The sequence below is a fragment of the Colias philodice genome, chromosome 3 (assembly GCF_061535455.1).
Source record: "Colias philodice isolate Cphi_HAF_F1 chromosome 3, ilColPhil1 Martin Lab GWU primary, whole genome shotgun sequence".
NCBI lineage: Eukaryota > Metazoa > Arthropoda > Insecta > Lepidoptera > Pieridae > Colias > Colias philodice.
This window is the reverse complement of record NC_143088.1, coordinates 7,449,642-7,475,290: the sequence shown is the minus strand read 5'-3', so window position 1 is coordinate 7,475,290 and position 25,649 is coordinate 7,449,642. Positions and strand designations below refer to the sequence as shown.

At 36.3% G+C, this 25,649-nt stretch overlaps 1 protein-coding gene and 1 long non-coding RNA gene across 3 annotated transcripts in view; one reads left to right on the top strand and one right to left on the bottom strand.

Annotated features, from left to right (window-relative positions):
• Window positions 1–862: 862 nt before the first annotated feature.
• Window positions 863–3,925, bottom strand: LOC149489773 (uncharacterized). 2 transcript variants are annotated; one of them, XR_016318329.1, is made up of 3 exons: window positions 3,660–3,925; window positions 1,070–1,190; window positions 863–996 (listed from the first exon to the last, which is right to left on the bottom strand). It is a non-coding gene; the product is annotated as an uncharacterized LOC149489773 (long non-coding RNA). The 2 variants fall into 2 exon arrangements; XR_016318330.1 differs by lacking the exon at window positions 3,660–3,925 and adding an exon at window positions 1,366–2,219.
• The window catches only part of Glut4EF (Glucose transporter 4 enhancer factor), a 42,840-nt gene continuing 18,066 nt past the window's right edge, over window positions 876–25,649 (top strand). The window contains exons 1-3 of the mRNA XM_089714529.1: window positions 876–1,250; window positions 15,358–15,524; window positions 24,647–24,774. Coding sequence (XP_089570655.1) covers window positions 876–1,250; window positions 15,358–15,524; window positions 24,647–24,774 — 670 coding nt within the window. The remainder of the gene's footprint in view (window positions 1,251–15,357; window positions 15,525–24,646; window positions 24,775–25,649) is intronic.

Genomic DNA, 25,649 nt, shown 5'->3' with positions numbered 1-25,649 from the left:
ATTTGACAGGAATATTACTGTCTTATATATATAGGAATCTTTGAATGATAATTATGTCCGTTGCGTGTTCTAATTATTCAATTTGTGCGTAGATGTAACGAGGCCGCTTTAATAGCGTTGCATAAGTGGGGTGCATCTGCTTGACATTTGAATTGACCCAAAATCCGAATAGAAACTGTGTCACGTATTAGCCGGCAAGCGAATACAGGCTCGCGGGCCTAAGTCGACGTCGCGGTGCGTTGTGCAATCCCGTTAGCACTCCTCCAGTCCACGTGCGAACCAAGCCGGCGCGTCTCAATGTCGTCCGTGGGCGGCTCTCTGAAAATAGCGAGCCCGCCCGAACAAAAGCCACGGCTTGTGACACGAAAATTTCCGAACTAAACTACACTGACTCGCGCCCACTCGCACGGCCTGTAATAAGCTCTCTCGCTCCCACAAACAGCTGAGTATCAAAACAAAGAAGCGAGACGGGCGGTCGCCGCTCCTGCTCGCCGGCCGGCCGGTGTCGCTCGCACGCACGCCAGTTCTCGTTTGAACCGTGTCTATTGAGGTTGTCTGTTACGAGCTTGCGTGCAAAGTTTACTGCCGCGGAAGGATTTTCCTTTGTCCCGATCCACACGGATCCTGCCTTCATATTATGAGTCCGCGTGAGAGCTGTGAACATTCTCGGCCTATTGAGGTGCCGGATCGTGTAAAACGTACGGAATCGCGACGAAGTTCTTACAATTTACCAAAATTTTGTGACGGTTACCCTGCGAAACGCGTACGCCGGGCAATTTGAAATACTTGAATGAAATTTTCATAAAGTCAGTGTGGACTGTCATCAAAAACTTCGTGAAGTGTTATTTGAAAAGAGTTTTTTGAACTTAGCAACAATGTCGACCGGTAAACGACTTGCAAAGCGCTCTATCATTGGAACGCGAGTAGCTGCGCTCGGTGATGATGGACTGTACTATTCGGGAATGATTCAGGCAGTGAAAACGCCAGCACCCTTCCCTGAAAACAATAACTGTATCAACTTGACTCCCAACACTAGATATACTGTACGCTTTGATGGTGGAAAACTAACCAGAGAATACAGAGATGCGGAGCTCATTGGTCCTGGGTTCCGAGGCTTGACTGGCGTCCGTCTCAAGCCTGGCCAACGCGTCTTCCTTACATACAACGGACGTGAAGTCCGCGCTGATGTACTGGAACACAATCATGACAATGATGAACTCCGCGTTCAGGTGCATGCACCTGCGGCTGAGGTGAGTTTCAATTTATTTCAAAAACATATATTATTTAACATTACTTAAGCTTATTTTTACATAAATTTTCAAAACTTTAATTCACAGCTTCAAAACTTTACTTTAAAAACTCTACCTTTAAGAAAAGACATCAACGGCATCCTAGAACATCACTTTCAAGCTATGGGGAATTGTTAATAATTTTTTTTCTAATTTGTATTTCATGAAATTTAATTCATTAGCTTCATTGACGTTGACATCATAGCATTGTACGTAGACAAAGGTTTAATGTGAGGCGGGGGCGGGAGCGAGCGCGCGTGCAGAGCTATTGACCTCGCTTGCACGTGGGGCGATATGCACGCAGCCTATGTTGTATGCACCCGTGATGAAAATAATGGCTGGTTCACACTTTGATTAGTGCGAGTGCAGGTGATTAGTGCAGGTGATTAGTGACTACGTGTGGACAGCGACTGTTTAGTGCAAGTGTTTAGTAGGCTGTGTAGTAAAGTGAATAGAAGCGTGTTCTATTTTTTTGCGAGTGGACTGCGAGTAGCCACGTCCCGCGCGCCCTCCCTTCCTCCTCACTCGCAGTGTGCCTGCCTAAACACGTCTGGACAGGAGTGTTTAGTGTTTAGCGTAGTGTGTAGCGTCGCGAATTGGACACTACTCGCACTACTCACCTGCACTCGCACTAATCACCTGCACTCGCAGTTGAATTGGACACTACTCGCACTACACACCTGCACTCGCACTAATCAAAGTGTGAAACAGCCTTAAAGCACACTCGTTGAAACATTTCGGCAGTTAAACCAAAAACTGTGCAGTGAGCCTATCTCAAATTAATGATGATTTTAATTAAAACCACAATATATTCACGTATTTTGTAGACATAATCGAGTGTCTGTACACTCGTCGTTAAATCTTTTAACATTTGAAGAACTGAATATATACTACGGTATATTATTACATAGTATATCAACAACGCATAAGCCCAGTAGGTATATAGTAGCTCTTCGACGCATCACGCATCACAAAGCCGAGATTATTCTAGTAACTAACATCAACCTGTTGTTGCAGATCTAGCGCAACCGGTAAATTATTTCCATCGATTCACTCACAATGTTGTAATATTACCATCACAAAAATATATTGTACGTTTCCTGCATCATTTCGAGTTCTAGTAATCCGATTAATAAATAGCTTCGCAGTTAGCAAGAGAAATATAAACATGTTTTTATTGCTTAGATCTATTAGTTATAGCACTATGCGTCACGAACGTATCGTGTTTACCAACAAGTATGATATAATAAGTTTGTCACATTCGACCGCGTCGTGCGTAGCTGTGAAATCGGAGAGGCTTTCCCTAAAAATATTTTTGACATTATTACAATAGAGATAATTTGTTCAAATAACATTATCAGCATGAGCCAATAGAGAGCACACATCATTAAAATGGTAACGTTTGATTAGATATCATTGCATGTAAACTTGCGCATTCACACGTGTAGTAATATTACCCAGATAAGATTAATTAAAGTTGCTACATTGCTTGCAAGTATATCACGTTCTGATCGATTAGTGTTTCATTTGTTTCTATTATAAAAACGTACAGAAATTTTATGCTTTGTACGTAATAATTAATTTTATTAAATTAAGAATGCTCGAGCACGAAATAGGCCGCGCGTTACACCGTTAACGCTACGCACCAAGATGGAATTTCAATTTCTCCTGCGTGACGCGACATCAGCCGGATTGAATTAACGTAGCCGATTGCCACGCGTGTGTTTATGTGTATCTGATATTATAACGGTCTTTATAATTAGTGCGATCGCTTTAATTGAAAGTAGAGTCATAATTACCGCATAATTACATTTTTAATCGCCTATAATTTATATTTTGTAAATTGCAATCGTAAACTTAAGTGTTTTTTTTAAGATAAATTTCGCTTTGTGTTGGCTAATGCATAGTCGTGTAATGGTATCCTTAAATGCCTACTTCTAAAATATACGTACATCTACCCATGTTATCACAAGATTTGTATGTAATTACTCGCTTACAAAAATAGTGATAAAAAATACGGTTCTGATCGACCACAATATTTAAAGGAAGCAAAAAGTAAACGTTATTTCCAACTTATATGTATATTAAGTTGAATTAAAATAACTGGTTAAATATCAAGGATATACGCGGCTGTACTCTCATGTGTTCAAATGTTAATTTACTAAAATATGGTAACATTTAACTACTAAATATTTTTTCTTTGATTGTACAATCGTAGTTTGCACGCGAATTGTCTGAAAGTCGCATGCGTAAAGAGTACGACGTAGTGGTGACGTCTATATCGATATTCATGTGACGCGCAGTCATCGCGCTTGTTGACAACAATTTAAAGTAATTTTGATAACGACCTTACTTCATCATTGCACTCACCTCTAGTTCAGTGTCATTAGCACGTTGAGTTCTATCCGTGACTTTATCTCATTAAGGCGTAATTTCAAAGTTATGCCAAATTGAACACGAATGCCACATATTTGTCATCTTACGAGCTCTGCGAATAACAAAAGTGAATTGCGCGGAAGTCTTAATGCCTTCGTTGTTTACATTTGAGCGCTGCGATATAGATAAAAGTGGCGTAACTTCATTATACTCATAACATATAATTGTGTACGTCAATACTACACTAAACATAATTAGCTTGGCGATAATAATATCATTTGCGTCGAACAATGAATTGAAATGTTAACACAATAACAACCTTTAAATATTTTAGGGAACAATAGTGTGTTGTAAATGTTAATAACATAGACATATGTAATTAGTTATTAAAATACCCTCATAGTAATACACAAAAGGAAATGGTTATCGGTGTGCCGTGTGACGTGGTATTCCCCGGTACCGCTCGGGCAGCGCGTCACATGTTATTAACACCGTTTCACTGGCAAATCCACGCCGCACGCTACACGGAATCGGTTCAATCGAAATTGCTCTGACTCACACAACTACTATACGTAAACAGGCCATGTTTTTACGGCATTCATTATACTATCGAAAAACGTCGAACGCAATATACCTTAATACGTTTATAAACAAACCTTTTTTAAGCTCCATGTTTTGAAACGTAGGCACTATTATGAATCGGACCTTTTAAAAGCAATAAAGCTTTGTTCGACATCTAGAGTAAATTACAAAAAAGTTAATGCAAGTCGAGTGTTCGCTGTGAAATAAGGTCACCGGCAGGCCCGGAACAGTGTAACGGTATTGGTTACAAAATCGCGTCAAGAATTATTTTCACGTGCACGCGGCGCCGGCCGCCGTGCGGACCGTTAGTCGGTGGCGTTGTTACCGCAGCTAACCTCTGTCGACATCATCTTTATTAAGCGAAACAGATCGCGTTTAAGTTCTTATTTGGATATACATAATAATAATAAATCCATGAAACATTCTTGTTGATAATTATGTTTCATGTTTATTATCGGCTATTACTATATTTATGTCAACACTCTAGCTAGAGCCTGCAGTATTTATCGAGCAAGAATTAAGTTTTTTATAATTTTATAAAACGGTTACAAAAGGTTTTAAATTACTTGAGATACGACACGTTAACAGCTTTATACATAATATATTATATTTTCTTGCAAATACATACCTAAACATTACGTTTGAGGTAGGTCATACAAAGTATTAGATTACTTCAAAGCGTTACGTAAAGAATAATCAACAGCGATTTCCCTACGTTTATAACCGGCTCGCCTTTCATTCGCCGAGATTGTAAACGGGGCAGCACAATTCGCCGCGGCAAATCCCGCGCTCGGCGTGAAAGTGCCGCTGACACCTGCGCTGGCCGTGTACCGTTTCAGATTCACTTACTTTTACACAACGATGTACTCTTACGACACACTTAGCACTCTAAACAATACCGTTAGACTCAACTATTCATCAAAAATCTATTATGCAATAAGTACATAGTTTCGATGTAAAGTCATGTCAGCAATTAGGTATATCTAATTGGGACAGCAGAAACGACGACTGGTTTATTATCTCATTTAGTTAACATGTATTTGGGGTAGATATTAGTGAAAATGTAAGCATCGACCTTTCCCATACATATGTGTTTTATTGATATTAAATATTAAAATACAACGTTTATAGTATAACAATTGAAACTATAACAATGGTTACTGTCTTATGTTTTAATTATTATCGTATTTCTTTTATTGTCAGGGAAAACATTGTAAATCAATAGCGAATAATAAATGTGATTTCCACTCGAGTTGATATAATATTTCCATATACCGAAGACACTTGCGCTCATGGCAAGTGTTGCGTGGAGTTATCGCGTGTGTGTTGTTATTTTCACTTAATATTTGTGAGAATTCTTTTTAACTTCATCAAGAAATATAAATACACTTTTATTTATAGCTCAAATTCTTTAACTCTTTGGATAAATGAGGACACTTCACACTATTATATTTTTCGTAGCAACGAAAATATTCAACGCAGTCTCGTCATCATGACGTCGTCCTTTAAATTTAGAAGGCCCCATTTTTCATTCATTTCGTAATCACTGTCTTACACCTTACAAGAACAAGTGATACTGTAGCTAAATAAATCAAGTTAGATAAGATAGTATTGTTAGCTAGTTTGTCGGTGAGAAAACATTGTTGAGAGGCAGATAGAGCATCGGTGATCGGACCACAATCTCGGTCGCGAGCCGGATGTACTTGCGTACTCTACCGCAATCAAAATCCAATCATATGTGTAAATGCGATAGTTCTATTAATATAATGATGTCACAAAAGGAATTATTCTAATAGAGAGATTAATTTACAGTTAAAATTTAATTCAAATCATGGTTATTTTTTTAAAAGTTAAAAACTGTAAAAGGTTAACAGACAATGATTTAATGTCAAATAGCAAGTACAACATTAAAAATTGTAATACGGCGCATACCTACGTTGTATAAAATAATAAATGTATTTGACCCACTTTTGCCGAAATAGCGAGATCATTTGCCATATAATGATGTCAGAAGACCGTTGCAAATGTAGAGCATTCTACGTCTAACTACTACTTAGTTATTGGTTTCAAGTTTGAACTTTAAAGACTGAAGCAGATATAACTGTCACACAATAATAACATGATGGCCTAGTTGTATTAATTCTGATATTTCTTTGGATGAACATGAACGTATATAAATTTATGTATGATTCAGCTTTATTATATTATATTATTAGAAATTTAATGGTGTATTTTCGACAATGATGTAGTTGTCCTCCCACAGCCGCAGCGAAGGCAAGGCCGGCCCTTTGTGAGTGACCTCATTGTGTTTGCCTTGGAATAGTTTCATGATTAACTTATCTAACTCTTGGCAAAATGAAGCAGTTATTGTACCTATCTGAAACAATTTAAACGTTTATTCATTCACAATATAGTGTAAACACCACCACCATACTTGATGACTCCTATACGATATTGTAAAACTTGTTTGAATTAGATATGTGGCGTCAGCCGTGAATTCGTACACTGACTCAGCGACGTAAAATAACTCGTTTTTAGATTTGACTTAACAGTATTACTGTGGTATTACACCGGTACCGTTATTGTGTGGGCGAATGTCATTATAGCCTAAAGAGTTCTTAATGAAATGAAGCTCTTATAAATATCATACATAAAATCTAACGTAACTACAAATTACTACAATTGAAATATTAACAAAAAAAACAATAGTAACTATGAAAGTACAAGTCGAAGGTAAAGGCAAAGGTTAAAAATGATTCACATAGCGACAGAATCATGGCTGAGTACAGTGAAATGTCGGTGACGCAAGGTGACGTGAGGCCGCAAATACGTATCGGTGCACTATAGCCAAGTCTTTTTATGTACATGAAGATCAAGTTATAATTACAAGCTGCACGCGGCGTGCGCGGCGCGGGCCTCTCCGGCACGGTGACCCACTAACCTAGAAATAATGATATTGAACCGGCGACGTACAGCCCGCATCAAAACCCGACCTCCACTTGCGCTTCCCTTTTTGGCAACACGAAAACTGCGTGCCATGACTTTTCGAAGCTCTATTGTTTTAAGACCAACCTTTCATTTCAACATTGCCAAAAAGGTAGATGCAAAATAATAATAAAATATAAAATAGTATTTTTTATGAATTATTATTTTTTTAGATATTTAGGTACTTATTGTTTTAACAATTGCGACGTAATAGGCAAAAGCAATGTTCGGTAAATTATATGTATTAGTGGACAGCTCGGAGACCCACTGCTGAACCGTGTAATAAGTATAATAGCATTGCGCATGTTGCGTGTATATGCGTTGAACAGGTTACCGAAGTCCGTTATCAACTAGTGTTCAGGGCGCGGTGGACTCGCTCCGTTTTTGGGTCAGGCTGGGTCACGACGCCTGCGTGATCAGCAACCGAGTCCATAAACGAACATTATACTGTTTCGATACATAGTAGAGAGGGGACGACCATGCTCATAGTTATCCCAAGGTGAACGCTCACTTTTCTAAACCTAGCATGTAAACGATTCGATTATGGCACCACATTACCGGGTGCAGTGTCGAAATAAATCTTCACACATTCTTTTGCACATACATTGTCAAATTACGTAATATTCGATGTATGTCCATTATGCGAAGAATAAAATATTCGCTGCTTACGACCGTTTCAAAAGAAAAGCGCCTGTGACGTCACACTCACGTTGTGCCTACGCTTTCTCGCCTACGTATACTGTGACGTAGTGTCTGAAATTACAGAATTGACGTCACTGTATCGGTGATTATGAACAAGCTCAAACAAATCAATTTCAACCAAGTTTCAACCATTGAAAATTCAAATTAAATAGCAATCACTTTATTTTTTCTATACTTACTGGTTTATTTATTGGGTTTAATACTATATTTTATCAAGTATCCAGAAATAAAGTAGGTACATACTCAGCGTATAGGATCTAGGTCGAAGCGACGATAGGATAGGGTCGTGACCCGTATCTGTGGCCGCGCCAACTAGGCCATCTCACTTCGTCCTGCATACTGCTGTTTGGATCTCGATCGGGGTGACCTACAGCGTAGTATATATTGGTGCACTATATCTTTGTTGCTGCAATGTACTATTACACAAGCGTACTTCCTGATTTTATGACTTGAGAAAATGTAATCGTACAGCTACTAAGAAATGAACGATGCGAAATATGGATAAAACTGACTTCATTTATAATACAGGATTGAATTAATTGCTAACGCAATTTTGCGAGCCGCTAATGAAATGAATATTTCAAGGAGAATGGCTGTAATAAAAACGCTGGTTGCATTTTGACTTACATGAAATGTAGGTCGCAATTTTTGGGGCAAGGTTCTGTTGCAGCCGGGCAAAGCATTTGCGTGCTCGTTGCCATCGCATCCGTTTGCTAGCAGTTTAGTATTCATTGATCATACAAGGCCGCGAGCTGCACTAGTCGATTGATCTAACAGTTAACATCCGATTAGATTAAATAATACTTTATAATCTACCGTTTACCTAGATTTCTATTTCTGGGTGGTATTACTTCGTAACAGTGCATTCATTGCTTTGACTCAATGTCCACAATGAAATTATCATTTCTGTCACTAACCGACTTCAAAAAAAAAGGAGGAGGTTATCAATTCGGCCGGTATTTTTTTTATGTATGTACACCGATTACTCGAGGTATTTACGTGATTCTTTTTTTGTTTGATGCGGAATGGTGTCGAATTGGTCCCATAAAAATTTTGATGAGCATTTTTTTATTTTTTGTCTGATCTCGATGACTTAATTTATTGAAATGTTCTTTTTTTATGCAATAGGGGGCAACAGAGCAGACGCGTCACCTGGTGGTAAGTGCTCCACGTCGCCCATAAGAAGGCACAGTGTCAGAGACATTGTGAGTATGTTGCCGGCCTTTCAAGTAGGAATATGCTCTTTTCTTGAAGGTCCCCAGTTCATAGACGTTTGGAAAAGCCGCATGAGGGAGTTTGTTCCAGATGTCTGTAGTGCGCGGGAAGAAAGATCTTTTTAAGCGCACAGTTGTAGATTGCGAACAGTCAAGGTGGTGAGGGTGGTATTGTTGACGATGTCGTGCTGTACGACGATGGAACTCGGCGGCGGGTAATGTTCCAAACAACTCTTCAGAGCACTCCACATAGTAAATGCGATAGAGAACGCATAAGGCGAAGCGACATCTCTTCGCAGCGCCAAAGTATCAAGCCGATCGGTGAGACTTGGTTCGTTAACAAGTCGTACAGCTCTCTTTTGAATACGGTCAAATGGAAGGAGGTATTGTTGGGGTGCCCCGGCCCAGATGTGGGAGCAGTATTCCATGTGCTTATTCCATTTGCTTCACTTCTCGGTAACCGATTGAGCTGAAATGAATTTTGTATACGTAAGTATATAAATTGGATAGTGATGAAAAAATTATCGGAAGGTGGCCATATGAACTCAGTAATAATATATTATATTGACTCAACTTTATCGAGTTTGGACTCGTTTGATTCGTGTTGAAAAATACACTGAAGTTTTTTCTTAGTATAAAATAATATAGCATTATACTGAAATAACAATCGTTGGAATTATTAAATGATGTAAATGGTGTTACTTATCCTAAAGAAGATTTTTTATCGAGCAGTTTAGTTAAAAAAACTATTAGGTGCAACAGGACTATCAATCTGTCAGTTTATCTGTATTCGTGTAGTCGCAAGTCTCCAGTAAATTGCTTATGCATGCATGTCAATTGTCAACGTGACTGCAACAGCCTTATCGAATATTGAGAATTAATATCCCTAAAAAATTGTTTAAATGGGGGATAATTATTTATGTTAGTCTTTCTTTCCTCATAAAAATTTGCATTCAATACTATACTTTAAGTTAATTTATTGTTATCAAATATATTGATGTCATTTATCAAAGAATCGCAGCTACCTGTTCTTGTGCTATTCATTCACTAATAAAAACCGATGTTATCGACGAGATAAATTATACATTTAAAATTGTCACTCTACTAACTTTATCTAACACTAGCAATGCCCTGCGGTTTCATCCGCATAGATAGCGATATCGTTACAGTGAAAAGTCTACTATAGGTCGGACTATAGGTTTAATTTTTAATCACATGATAATCACCTTTACCCCGTCCCGCACTACGGCCTTTTTTTTTTGTTTTAGTGGGGAAATCTTTCATAGATACCCACGGCCTCCGGGGGAGGGGCCGTGGGTTATGTCGGATTCCTACCGACCAAAACCCCACTGTGTTCCGTCAAGACGCATATTGGTAGAATTCCTCCATGACCCCCGCACTACGGCTTGCTCGAACAGTATACCTACTATTTTCTGTAGATTGACACTTTTAAAAATTCGTTATATCTTTTGAATGGAATATCCAATTCTTTTCATTTAAAAAGTATTTTGCTGGTATTGAAACAGTCTATAATAAAACATCATTTAATGGGATAAGGATTAATATATGTGTATCGATAACATGGTTTGATTACTGTCGGCACTTCTATTTACTTTGAAAACGTAAAAAAGTTGTTGTAGTAACATAACTACTGAAGATGGACATATGGTATCGCGGACTTTCTTGTAGATATTGATCCATTCTATAATACCGTAGAACATTTTTTTGTTCTATCTTCAATAGATTCCGCAGCGCACGCGATGACAGATTTTTTATTGAGGATTTTTTTACACCTTGGGTTACATTATTGCATTTTTAGTAAGGATCTCTATTTTTTTTGAAAATGCAATATAGCCTATGTTGCTCAGTAAAGATGCAGCTTTCTAATGGTGAAAGAATTTTTGAAATCGGTCCAGTAGTTTTTGCGTGAAAACCATACATACATACATACATACATACTTACAAACTTTTCCTCTTTATAATATTAGTATAGATTTATGGATATGTATTTTGATTGTACTTTTATTTCAATCCACAAATGGGTGATTTCATAACACCTAATAATTTAAATTTATTGCGCACTTAGCAATCGTATCAGTTAATGTAGAATATTAACTTATGTTGATTATACGCTGTTCCGTGTTACGTAAGTCAACTCATAATCATAATACTCGTTTCTTGACATTGAAACAAATATAAATAACGCAGAGAAACAAAAAAAGCACAGATTGTTGTAAATATCTTTTAATATAATTTGGTATATTGTAAAAAAATTTAATACGTAATCTATAATGTTTTTTTTATAGAAATAAATTCTATTGATACTTACAGTTTAAAGTTAAAACACATTAGCTTAAAATGAAATGACAAGACACGCAGTGAGATAATTAAAAGATAAACAAGATCATTTTCTGTAAATCATATTTGAACACAATACATACGTAGTGCTACGTCGGCCGTCGCATATGCTACCCGCTAGCAGCACGCAGTACGCACGTCACACGCATTCAGCCAATGACTCGTTAGACGCTGCAGTCAATGCCACTTGTTCGAGATAACTTTCGCTTCTATCACAATGCCATTATAATTACGCCTACATAACGAATCTAATACTGATGGTTAATAATTATTATACAATCATCTAATCGATACATTACCTATATTTAAAAACGTATATTTTATTATTTTTATATATTACAATGTTCTAATTCTATCTAACAAACGAAACACCCGTATTCCGTTTTTTATATTTACCATTGTTAATGATATCAATTATGGCAATTTGTGCCAAAGAAACTTTATAAAAAATGTTGAACCCACGTCACGTAATTTGCTTCATGAAGCGGCAACGATATGCAATAGAGCCGGTTGAACTTTCGCAAACCAGATTCCTGTTCTGCCGGGCCTACTATATTTTAAATTGTTACTGTAACATAACCTAATTAGATTCATGAGTTATAACAATCTTCTATCTAAAAAAATGTCTATATAAGATGTATTTCTCTCATTGCAAATACAAAAAAAATATATTTTTATGATTTTACTGAAATATTATTAACCTAAAGATTAACCAGGAACTAGAAACGACACTGCGACATTCGCTGCTAATGACCATGAACCTCAATTACATATATGACATTAATTATTATAAACCTGATGTTTTAATATGTAATTACTGCCCACGACAGTTATTGCTCAATATTTATTTCGATTTATAAATGCATTCCTGCAGAAGAAACCATAAAATATAATGAATGGAAAGCTTCTCCGAAATGCGTACTTATAGACTAGAGTAGATAATTTTTGAAACAAAAAAAAATCGCAGTCGGATGAAACCCATTCGACTATTCGACTTTCCCTAATATTCCCCTCCAAAAGGAGGGGAATATTATGAAAATAAAAGGAAAAGTAAATTACGGTCAATCCGAGTTCGGGAAGTCGGAGGGGGGAGCTTTTAAGAGAAAAAAATGGTCTCTCTCGATTTTCGACAAAACAAGTCCTACGGAAGAAAGTTCAATGGCAAAGTTGTAGGTAATAAAAAGTTCTACAACTTTTGTTTTCAAGTTTTTGGTTTTTTATTTTTATCTGCTTCAAAATTTATTTTTTTTCTACGAAATTTGGTGGAAACTTACTTTATTATGTCCCAAATACACTGTAATTTATTTGATTGAAAATATTTATTTTTTCACCTTATTTTGAATTAATACCAAAAAAACAACCTAATTTTCAATCGAAAAGTCACCCGTCAAAATATCAGCTTTTTTTAAAAACTTGGGGAGCCTTTTATTCATTGAAACCTGTACTTTCATATGGTGTAAAAAAAATAAACACCACCATAGTAAATGTTCTCAGTAAATGCATACAAACAGCGTGAAAATGAGCTTTTACTAAATCAGGCACACTTCCCGAACTCGTATTGACCGTAATTTATTTTTCCTTTTATTTTCATCATATTCCCCTCCTTTTCTAATGGTTTTCATCCGACTGCGATTTTTTTTTATCTTTTTATTATTTTTGAAGGCTTCTACCCCAGTCTATTAGGTATGTGTTAGTTGTAAATTCCTGCTTCTTAATTTGGTCAAGAGCTCAATAAGTCTAATGCTATAATAATGACGCAGTATTAACAGTTATCGTGTCAAAGTCACTTGGTGACTTTCACTGGCATTTGCGGGCGGCCAAGTTTCGCCATCGGATCGAGCAATTGTGCAACGCTTGTCACTTTTTTACATAACGTACTCAAAGCGAATAGGTGGGGAGTGGGGGGGGGGGCACGAAACTACAGCTGCGCAGCCGCACGTTTACTACCTGTTAACAACAACCGGATAAACTCCAACACAATTTTAGATTCGCCCTACTTTGACAAAAATAACTTCCTACGATCGCATTTTCACAATGATAAAAATAACATAAAACTACATAAATGGGATGCCTTTTTGGCAGATAATACGATGTCTGTGCATTGCAATCCAATCGCAGTTGTTTAATAACCATGAAATAACTCACAATTTGAGCGAACTAGTCAGTCGTGTAAAATAATATTTTCAACTCTTAATAATTATTTGATGTTTTGAAATAAAATAACACAAAAGGAACGTTTTTCAACCGAAAGAGCCAAAATATCATGATTTGTAACTTTAGTCGGGTAGTCGGGCCACGCGTAAAAAATCATTTAAAAAGTGAAAGTATTGTGATCAAAGCCGACGTTCACTGCAATCGTAGATCCGGCTCTCATAAAAGGCAAGTATAACATGGTAGAACCGAACTAATAAGTAAAAGTAAATTATGTGAAAGATTACACACATACATATAATATAACAAAATACAAGGGAAATTAATTGTCAAATACTACAAAATTATTAAAGACTAGCTGCTCCCCGAAGTTTCACTCCCGTGCCTCCACTCCTGTTGGTCGTAGCGTGATGATATTATAGCCTATAGCCTTCCTCGATAAATGGGCTATCTTACACAAAAATAATTTTTCAAATCGGACCAGTAGTTCCTGACATTAGGGCGTACAAACAAACAAACAAACTCTTCAGCTTTATAATATTATAAGTAATCAGTATTGATAGGAATTTAGGCTAATGATTCTAAACAGTTAATTTAAATCAATCGAGGTTAAACGTTATGTTCAGCAGTCCACTTAGCAATGTCATTTAAATGTAGAGTTACTACTTAGCACTATTTTGAGTATTTTAGATTGCGAAATAGAAACGGTATTATGGCACCTAATACGTCATTATTAAAAGTAATAAAGCTAAGTCATTTGAAAATTGCACGTAAATCCCAATAAGAGGAAAATATGGTTGCAATTTATGAATATGACGCATATAGGACTTGCGTTAAATAACAAAATGTTGTATGTAACAATAATTATAATCTCGCTGACGTATGAAAGAAACGTAGGTTCATATAGTATGCAGTCATAGAGACCATAAACCAGTTGGCGCACACCTTGGCGCACACGCGCATAATATCGTGTCAATTGTTCGATCTCGAAGAAGGAAGCTTAAGACGAAAAACAAGCAATGTCAACAAGTATATATTTAATTGAATGTTTATTCCACATATTATTAATCAATTCACTCGAATCACGGCCGATTACATATTTTTATATATGTGCGTCATTCGCCCCAAATATGGTTTTTATTCCATACATACCTAACTTTGTACGAATTAAATAATAAGCTGCATAACACTACAAGTAGCTGTTATAAAGGAACTTAATCAAGGCTGTTGCATTTTTGGATAGAAATATAAATATTTTGATTTTTTTCAAATATTTGATTTGACCTTGATGACACCTAAAATAACTGAAATTATTTGCGAGCTATATACAACAGGCTATTCGATTCACTGATTAAGCAAAGGTTGCATAAGAACAAAGTTTGTGACACGGAACGCATCTCGCTCCACTTCCAACTGCGCTAGGTCATGACGTCACGTCCAACTCGCTCGAAGGTCGCCAATATTGATCTCATACCTACACCCAGCTTGTTGCTAACTCTAGTTCATTACATAATAAAAAGGCAGATGACGTGAAATAAAAAGCTTGTTCTGCAAATGATATGCTAATGCTAAAAAAAGACCAAAACACGAGTGACTTACAAAATATTTTAGTCAAACTAAGACTAACTAGCAACTAACTATATAATTATCCTCCAAACAAAAGGAGTGTCATTTCTTATGTGTCATTTTTCTTTGTTCAGGTGCCAATAGAGCTAAAAAAGAGATTGGAAGAAATAAGACTATTGGAGTCGCGTAAATCAGCGAGGTTAGCGGATGTCGACACCGATTTTGCAAGACTTGCAGACATGGCTGGAGACCGACGCCGCGCCTCTGCAACCATCGAAGTCCCAGCACATCATATGCAAGTGTAAGTAAACTAGAATTTTATAAAAAAATGAAAATAAAATTAGTGATTACAGAGCCTTCCTAACTCTCTTGCACCATGAAATGAAAAACAATTTATGTATCCTACAGACCAACTAATGCTATGATTTTCGCTCTACGCTTTTGTTCTTCAGAATGATACATAAGTATCATTTATTTATTCCTAAAAACATTACTGGCAATATATACACAAGTACTTATAGGATTATTGACGTAAATTACTCATCTATTTCCTGTTCTAAGTTGCCCTTTAATCTCGGCCAATAGCGTCCACTTGGCAATCTAATACAAATATATTTAAAACGAAACGATAACATTGTAATTGATACGGCTTGTACCACATACAGTTGATGAGAATCATTAACAAAAATTTATTCCGATGTTATGTTGCCTTGGATTAGCGGCTCACCTCGCCGGTAACTGCGAGAAGGCCGTTTCATTTCTATTGCAAACTAAGTAACCTTGCAATGTTTCCCTTATCTTCTTTTTCGCGTGTTTCGATCAATTATCATCTAGGTATACTGACTACCTTTATTGCTAAAACGGAAGTAAAGGCTCCGAATGATTCAAAGAAAACAAAGAACACTTTGTCATACATAGTATTCGACCTCGTATCGTCGCTTGTATAATGTATTATTTCTCATGCACCAGATACTGCTGTATGTACTTGTAACGTAGGTGTAATCGCTTACAATCGTGCATCGATAGAGTGGAGGTGCGCGGCTAGTTGCGAAATCCGAATCGAGCACGTTAGAAACTAGATGGAAGTGTTAGCTTAGCGCGGAGTACGGGCGTGTCCTTGTCACACTTGCCTACATTCTACAGTCACCTCCCGCAGCCCACACCCCTCCTCGCATCACAGAGAGGGACAGACAATGTAACAATGTGAACGATTAAAAAATTCCAACCGTGAAATTCCGGTGGGATAATTAGTTTGTATTAATATGTCTGAATAAATATTATGTACTACCAAAATAATTATATAGGTTATGTAATATACGAGGGCTTACAGAATTTTTTAGCAGTATACTGTTACTTGATATACATAAAGAACCGGAACAAACGGCAGTAAATGTCTGTCGCGACGTGACGCTCGTCCACGGCACAGTTTCACTTTTCATCATGCCGGTGAGAGGCGAGACCTCTACCTCTGAGACGAAATTTCACAACCATTGCCGAAATAAAAAATAAATCAGATTACTGAGCAAGTTTGCAGAAATTGTCGGTTCTACAATGTTTTTTTTTTGTTAGATCTTAAATGAAGTACCTACCTATACTCTGTCCATTATATTATTTGCTTTTTGACAGCTTCACGCCTATGTAGGATTGTATTGTCTATGTTAAAGTGTCATACAAATAATTATCGTACTTCATGGACAGGTCCCGCCCACTTAGTGATGTCTACACGGAATTATTCAATGATGGGTCGATAGATTATAATAATCGATAGAAATACTCTGTAAAATATATTCGATACAGAAAAACTCTTCTATGAAGTTATATAATTTAAACGTAAAGACAACCAAATTGTTAGATAGAAACCAATAAATAATAAAATATTAGTTTAGTTTAGTTTTAACATACAATGCATAGATATGTGGTCTTATTATTACATATCTTATTAGTACGTTTACGTTGTAATTATTATTTACGTACCTGATTCGATTTATGATAATATTTTGAATTTATAATTGAAATGGTATCACAATCGATAATCTTTTGAACATCACTTCTGGTATCACCCGTCGAGCTGTCAAAAAGCAATTCTTATAGTGGACAGACTATAGGTAGTTAGTTCCATTTCGCAAAAACTCAACTTCAATAATTTGATTGATAACTCTTTACGTTGCATCAGAATTATATTTTATTATGAAGCCGTTATTACTTTTTTTTTTTTTATAATAACCCTGGCAATAGGGCAGGCGACTCACTTGGTGGTAGGTGCTATCGTCATGGGCGGCGTATAGACGCCGCCCATGACGATCACAACGTTAGGAACACTGCGATCGTATTGCCGGATTTAAGAAGGATATTGGTTTTTCAGGAAGGTGTAGGCTCTTTGTTTGAAGGTTCCCATGTCGTACTGGTTGGGGAACACGGAAGGTGATAATTTGTTCCACAGGAGTGTGGCTCGGGGCAGGAAGTGCCGTGAGAAACGCACGGTTGACGAGCGCCATGCATCCAGGTGGTGGTTGGTGGATTACATCTTAATTTACTAAATTCATAAAGTAACTACACTAAAGTAACAAAGTAACGGTATTTTATGATAAGTTCACTTTCTCTAAAATAGGTAGGTACTTAGGTACTTATTAAAAATGACGACATCCTAAATTTCTAAAAAAAAAGGATGATTCGAATTGATTTTAAATTCTTTAAAAATCAACATTATTACAATGCCAAATCTTACCCCACCTATAACTTTGTTACGTGCATTTAAACGAAATTCAAAGATGGCGCCTCACTCGCGTAGTACCTACTTGGTGCGAACGCCATGACATAGTGACCCAGTTTCAAAATGGAACGCTACGACACACTAGGAAAGTGTGGTATACACATTAATGTATTCTTTGTTTTATTGATATTATTTATTCAATTGATAAGTGTTGATAATGAGCATTCTATGAGCATTGAGATTAATTTGTTGTTTACCTAATACAAATTTTTTGCTTTGTACCTAGTTTTTGGCGATTAGCAATGAAACACCTTTTTTTTATAGTGGGGAAATCTTCCAAAGATACCCACGGCCCCCGGGGAAGGAGCCGTGGGTTATGTCGGATTCTTACCGACTAAAACCCCCACTGTGTTCCGTCAAGCCGCTTTAATGATGGGGCCGCGGGTATTTGTTAGAATTCTTCCGCGACCCCCTCGGCGGCAGCCCATCTCCAGGCCAGGCGCAAGCCAAGAACAGGAAAGGTGGTTTGCCTGCTCTTCCCTCCCGTTGGCGGCATGAGCGGAACACGTCTCAAGTCGCCTCACCGCACCGGACGATGGATTACATTCCCCGTTCCACCGCCCAGCAACGAAAAGACCTGCACAATTTTTAGGAAATTTATGTGAAAAACAGTTTCACATATCGACCTTGTTGTCAAGCAGCCTTAAGCTTTGTCAATGTAATGTAGCATTTCTAAACGTCCGAACTCCTAAGTCCTAATGCAAGTAGCGTCCTTACTCGGCTAGTGGGCCAGTTGTACAACACGCATTTTGATGTCGCAAGACTGAGTTGTACTGTGAACAGCCATTTACCACGCCCTTCGTTCCAATTTAAATGTTGATCCTCGGCGTGATAACTAACGTGCAAAACTCGTCCATGATTTCCATTCTATGTGCATGAAATAAATTTGTCCACACTAACATAGGATCTTTAACCACATTAAAATGTCAAAAATACGCACGTGCTTACGGTCTATGGAAAGGAGTATCCTTGGCATCAAGACCATAGAAAAAGTCAACAGCACAAAAATCAGAGCAAAAACCAAAGTAATAGACGTGTTACAACATGCACAGCGCTTAAAATGGAAATGGGCTGGACATATCGCCCGCTACTCCGAAGATAGATGGCCAAAAAGGGTCACGAAATGGATAGGCCCAGGATCCAAGAGACAGAAAGGCAGACCAAGAGCTCGCTGGGTTGATGATATTCTGCAATTGACAGGCAAAGACTGGATGAAGGCAGCTGGAAACAGGAGGAAATGGGGACAGTTGGAGGAGGCCTATACCCGAAAGGGGCCAGGACATTTAACCGAATTGCATTATTAATTTTTTCATGTACTATGTATCTTTTGTTGTAAATTGTATTTAAATGTCTTGGAATATAAGGGCTAAATAAATAAAAATAAATAACATAGGATCTATTTAAATATGTACTAGCTTTCCGCCAGCGACTTCGCCCGCGTAGTAAAAAAAACCCGCAAAGTTTCCGTTCCAGTGGGTTTTCCGGAATAAAACCTATCCTTTGTCCTTCCACAGGTCTCTGCCTATGTCTGTACCAAAATTAAAGTAAATCCATGCATAGCAGTTCTTTTTGAGATTAGTACGGACTATTCAGACTATTCAATGAACAGTTTTGACTTTGCTACGATTTTCTATACTAATATTATAAAGAGGAAAAGTTTGTAAGTATGTATGTATATATGTATGTATGGTTTTCACGCAAAAACTACTGGACCGATTTCAAAAATTCTTTCACCATTAGAAAGCTGCATCTTTACTGAGCAACATAGGCTATATTGCATTTTCAAAAAAATTAGAGATCCTTACCAAAAATGCAATAATGTAACCCAAGGTGTAAAAAAATCCTCAATAAAACTTCTGTCATCGCGTGCGCTGCGGAATCTATTGAAGATAGAACAAAAAAATGTTCTACGGTATTATAGAATGGATCAATATCTACAAGAAAGTCCGCGATACCATATGTCCATCTTCAGTAGTTATGTTACTACAACAACTTTTTTACGTTTTCAAAGTAAATAGAAGTGTCGACAGTAATCAAACCATGTTATCCATACACATATATTAATCCTTATCCCATTAAATGATGTTTTATTATAGACTGTTTCAATACCAGCAAAATACTTTTTATATGAAAAGAATTGGATATTCCATTCAAAAGATATAACGAATTTTTAAAAGTGTCAATCTACAGAAAATAGTAGGTATACTGTTCGAGCAGGCCGTAGTGCGGGGGTCACGGAGGAATTCTACCAATATGCGTCTTGACGGAACACAGTGGGGTTTTGGTCGGTAGGAATCCGACATAACCCACGGCCCCTCCCCCGGAGGCTGTGGGTATCTATGAAAGATTCCCCACTAAAAAAAAAAGGCCGTAGTGCGGGACGGGATAAAGGTGATTTTCATGTGATTAAAAATTAAACCCACAGTCCGACCTGTAGTAGACTTTTCACTGTAACGATATCGCTATCTATGCGGGTGAAACCGCAGGGCATTGCTAGTATTATATATTTAGGTATAGATTGGTCGTGGATAAGATTATTCAATATCTACTTACTACTCTGTGAATGTCTAAAACGGTGGGTGAATAGATTTTAGCACGTTGTATGCAAATGAGTGATATATTCGAGTGTCATGGGCGGATGACATGGACAGACTACGCATACCAACCAATTAATATTACGATATGAATTACGTTTTCTTTTGTTAATCATTAATCAATGAGGATTGAATTTATTAAAACACGCATGGTAAGGCAAAATAATTCAATGAATTGCATCATTTGATTAATTCATAATAATTACGAACCAAATGTAATATATAAATATACATCACAAGTTCTAAAAATTTCATACCAAAATCTCATTATAAACTTTTAGCATGCGTTTGCGCAACATTGAAAGAGAAGGAGCACAGCAAAAGAAAGGTAATGGAGTCACTTTCTCGTTGGGCACACGTTTGCTTTCGTTCGTGTTGTAAGCACCGTTATCTCATTTAGCAGGTGAAGGTATGCCGTCGACGTAGAGAAAGTGTTTAAAAATGTTGCATTCAATTATGCAAAAACCGTATGTAGGTACGTGTTTTAATAACGCATATTAAATAAGTGAGACTTAATAGATCGTATGAATAAAATTCAATACCAAATTTGAACAGATATTTTAGCTTGTATGTATTATTCATGTATTAATAATTAAAAATGTTATAAACGTACATAATAATAAGTGATCGATTAGTCATTGGGAGTATTCAACTTTGAGTTGACTTTCCAGTGACCTACCTATAGGTGGAATAACCCCTTTTGTGGGAACAAAAAGTCTGGCATGTAATTATGTAATTATTCTTCGAAACTGAACATTAAAGGCAATCTGGTGAGTCTGAAGTTTTTACATATACTTCAATTTTGAGAATTTCCCTTATGTAAAGTAAGGTAATAAATGTATAACTAGACAATAGGTATATAATTATATATTCATGAAATCTGTAAATGAAATAAAAACAAATATGTAGATACTAAATTTGGAAAAAATCAAAATCAAATCGAATACTAGTTACCTACTTAAAAATATACCCTCATATATATAGTTAGTTATTATATAAATAAAACATTTTATACAATGTGTTAATATTTTGTATAAATAATCTAAAGCATAACGTGATTATTCAATCTCAAATATATTAACGGGTAGAGACTAGAGGCAGTCTCAGATCATGACAAGTATTAATGTTTCTGCAATATTCAAGGTCGCTGTACCCTTTTGTGTCCGGACAATAGTTGTATTTAAGATACATTGACAGTAATTACCACGAAATTTTATTTTTATCCCAGTAATTATATTTCTTCTCATTTCCATGTAGGTACGTGTAAACATCGGAACGATATTTTGATCGAGATAAAAAAGTTATAACATAAAGCACAAACTTCTTTTAATTATTTTTTTCCTTATTTATTTATTATAACTGCATAAATAATAATATATATGTATACAAACGAACATAAATATATTTAGATATAATAAAGTTTAGGCTACATTCAGTACTGAACGCGAAGCATATCGCATTTGGTATATTTACTTTTAGTGGAGCAAAAAAACGCTTCATGACCTAACGCAACTAGCACCTATTTGTGGCGGTAAATGATATCATACCCGAACTAGCTTTTGTATTGTACCTGTTTTTTGTCTGATTCAGGCACTTGATTTTAACATTTTAGAATTTTGTCTATATTTTTTTACAATATTGCATTTAACTTGGATAGAATATCAATCAATCATTAATAACAGCAAACGTATTGATATTTGATAAAATGTACTTTTCAAGTACTAAATTCGGTGAGCGAAGTAACACGATTGGCGATAAACAAAGATATCATAATATTCTTACTTAAGTTATCGTAAAAAACGCCACACGTGTTTAATAACTTTAAATATTATACAGTAGATATGGCTATGTATAATATAAATAGCCATAACAGTAAAATATTTTTTATTGCTCATTGTGAATAAATTTCGATAATCTCAAAAATTTGCATAATTCTATTTTTCTACAGTTTCACAATTTTAAGAACTATACCTATTCATAGTATTTCTCGTCGTCGTAATTTATGTAAGCAGCGTATTATAATAATGAAAGCCGGCGTATCGGCAGCGCAGCAACAAGCAGCAAGGTCGTTCTCAATGTTACGTGTGCGGCGTGCGGCGTGTATCACCTACTCTGCACTCGCTGTACGTCACACGTCACAATCGCAAAGTAGAAGTAAACATTACTCGTATGTGCTCAGCTGCCGGCCGGCAACCGGCGACCGGCGACCGGCACCACGATACTATTAAAATTTTAATCGATTTACATAAGTTACAAGGAGCCTTGGCTCGCGAGGTCACTTGTTTAAATATTTTTTGATATTTATCTAGTCGTCACACGTCATCTCATTTGTGTTATCTAACTAAACACATTTACTTACCAAATTTATTTATCAGTCACGATTCACGTGCTCACATATTTTAGCTACGGTATTTTGAAATTTATAACCGTAAACCTGTGTCTAACGTTTCGATTTTATTGTACACAATATGTATTAAAATACGTACTACATTAATATTTATTTTGTATGCGAGAAGGTCGCCGATATGTTTTTTTTCTATTTCTATCAGGGACATTTCACAACATCTAGAGATATAAGGGACGTTACATCATCAGCTATTTTTATAAAGAATGCGTTCAGTTGGCGAGCAGAGAATCTTTAGCAGCGTCGTAGTTAACTAAAAATATTTCGTACATTTACACGATAAATTTCTTAAATCGAACCGAATTTTATGCATAATTGAATGGAAGATCAATCCTTGGAATATTTCATGACTTCAGCAATATGACCAAAATAATAACCTTATTTTTTATTTTAGGGTTATAAGCAAATAACATTTGATTGAAATTAATATAATCATAAAACAGTTTAGATCGGATAGCGAGTAGCGACTAGCGACTAGCGACCTGCGGAAGGTCGTGCCCGCACGGGGTGAACACACCTTGTATCTGGGGTGCATTCAGGTCGACAGACTACGCATTACATCTTAGCTGTGCCTAAAAAACAAAACCATTTTACATCCTCTAGCGAAAAAAATGATTACTTTCAAAAAATTTTCAAAGTTTGTTCAAAGTTCAAAACCACAATCAAACCTGTGCAAAATATATAATTCTAACTATAAACGTTAAACAATTTGTGCTAGAGGCTCACCTTTATAAATAAAAAACAGCTTTCTGCTTCTACGGTCAGTGTTCTCTAGATAGAGTCAATGTACCTAGGTAAGACGGTTGTATGGAGGACGTCTATTCATTCTGCGTATTATTTGATATCCCGAGCCTATTGAAAATAAATTTATTCGATCACTGGATTGATTGAGGCATTGTGTGGGGCAAGAAATTGTGTTCTATATTCAGTTTATATATTTAAATTATATTTAATAATAAAATTAACATGAGCGAAAATTTTGTTTGATTTTACGTTAATTATACGGTTAATAGTTGCGTAGTTTTTTTTTTAATAGTTGATACTATAGAATTTTCAAAACATACAACCCACACTCTAAAATTATATCTTATAACAATATTTTTTAATCTTCATACTACAAAATAATCGTTGTTTTTATTAAAAGACAAATTAATGCAATTGCACTTTTATCTTATCGGGCAAACAAAAGTAAAACATAAAGGTTATCAATATGCAGCAAACAGTGCATTTTACGTGAATAATGTATTGAGCGATAAAAAGGATTACTTATTTTTATAGAAATTTCTTGACCTATCCTAGGCCCTAGCGTCAAAGTCTAACGAACTCCGGTTTGGTGATGGCGGGGTGAGTGGCCAGACGCGGCGGGATCATAGGACTCGCCCTTACGCAACTTTCCCAAATACCTAATCCGCCCAGACGGGGTTCAATCTGTAATTGAACTGATGAACTTTTCGCATCAGTAGTTCATCGATCTATCGAGAATAATCTACTAACAAATATTTGCTGTTCATTCATTATATTCAATTGATTGAACTGTATACATACCTATAGCAAAAATTGTTTATACATTGCATTCTATTTTGTAATATTTTAAATTGTTTTCAGGTAAATAAAACGTTATGATTGTACTTATCGCTTGATTACATTGTTTACAGATCTCGCAAACGCGGACCAAGCAGCTCCTACGACTTGGGCTACGGCGAGCGCGACGATCAAATGAACGAATGCAACGCGGCTCTCGTGCTTATGTCCTTAAGCTGCTCTCCAAATTCACCCAGGCCAAGTACGAAACCTTTTTAAAAAAATAAATTAAAATATTGATTCAGTGTGCTGATTTTATTACCATCCTACTAAAATGTTACTTGATAGTTAATCAATGGATATTATGCAAGCTTAATCGTGCTACGCCAGCTGCGTTGTAACTCAATGTAACGTATAGCAGCAACGTTATATAACTAATATTACCTGCTAAGTTACACTCGTAGCTTTCCACTTTCCCATCTAGCAAGCAAATTGCAGATTGTCTTCCATGAATGTTCTAGGCGCGAGCAATCTCAACGTCGCTTAAGAATGCTTACCGTTTGTATGTTATAAATTTATACATACAATATACATGTGAGAGAAATGTTTAATTTAACTTAGTTTTATGTAAAATCTACAAAACGATGATATCGTCTAGACTGCAGTCTAGACATAGTCTAGACAGGTATTCGACACAGCAGCATAGCGTTTCGAGATCTAACCAAATTGCTACTTCTATTCTTCTACAGATTGCCATTATTGAACAACCGACCCAATATGTAACCTATGAAACTCATACATTAATTATTTTTAAATTTGAAAGCAAAAATGCTGAATAATATGTTTTTATTTTTTGTTTATAGAACAGAAGTAAAAATACTGATGGATAAAAAGATTGTAAATTATGTATGCACTTAGTAATACAGTATAACATATTGCCTGTGATTAAATATCGCGATGCAGAACCACACCCGACTAATTCGAATCGTAAAAATTTACGTTTCATCTTCTTCTCTGTTGTAATGAACAAGTATATGTATACCGCGAGAAAATAGACGGGCTTTCGAGTGAAAGTGGGTAGCATATACCTACTTCCGTTTTATACTTATACCTATTATTGTTAGCTAGAGGGATTCC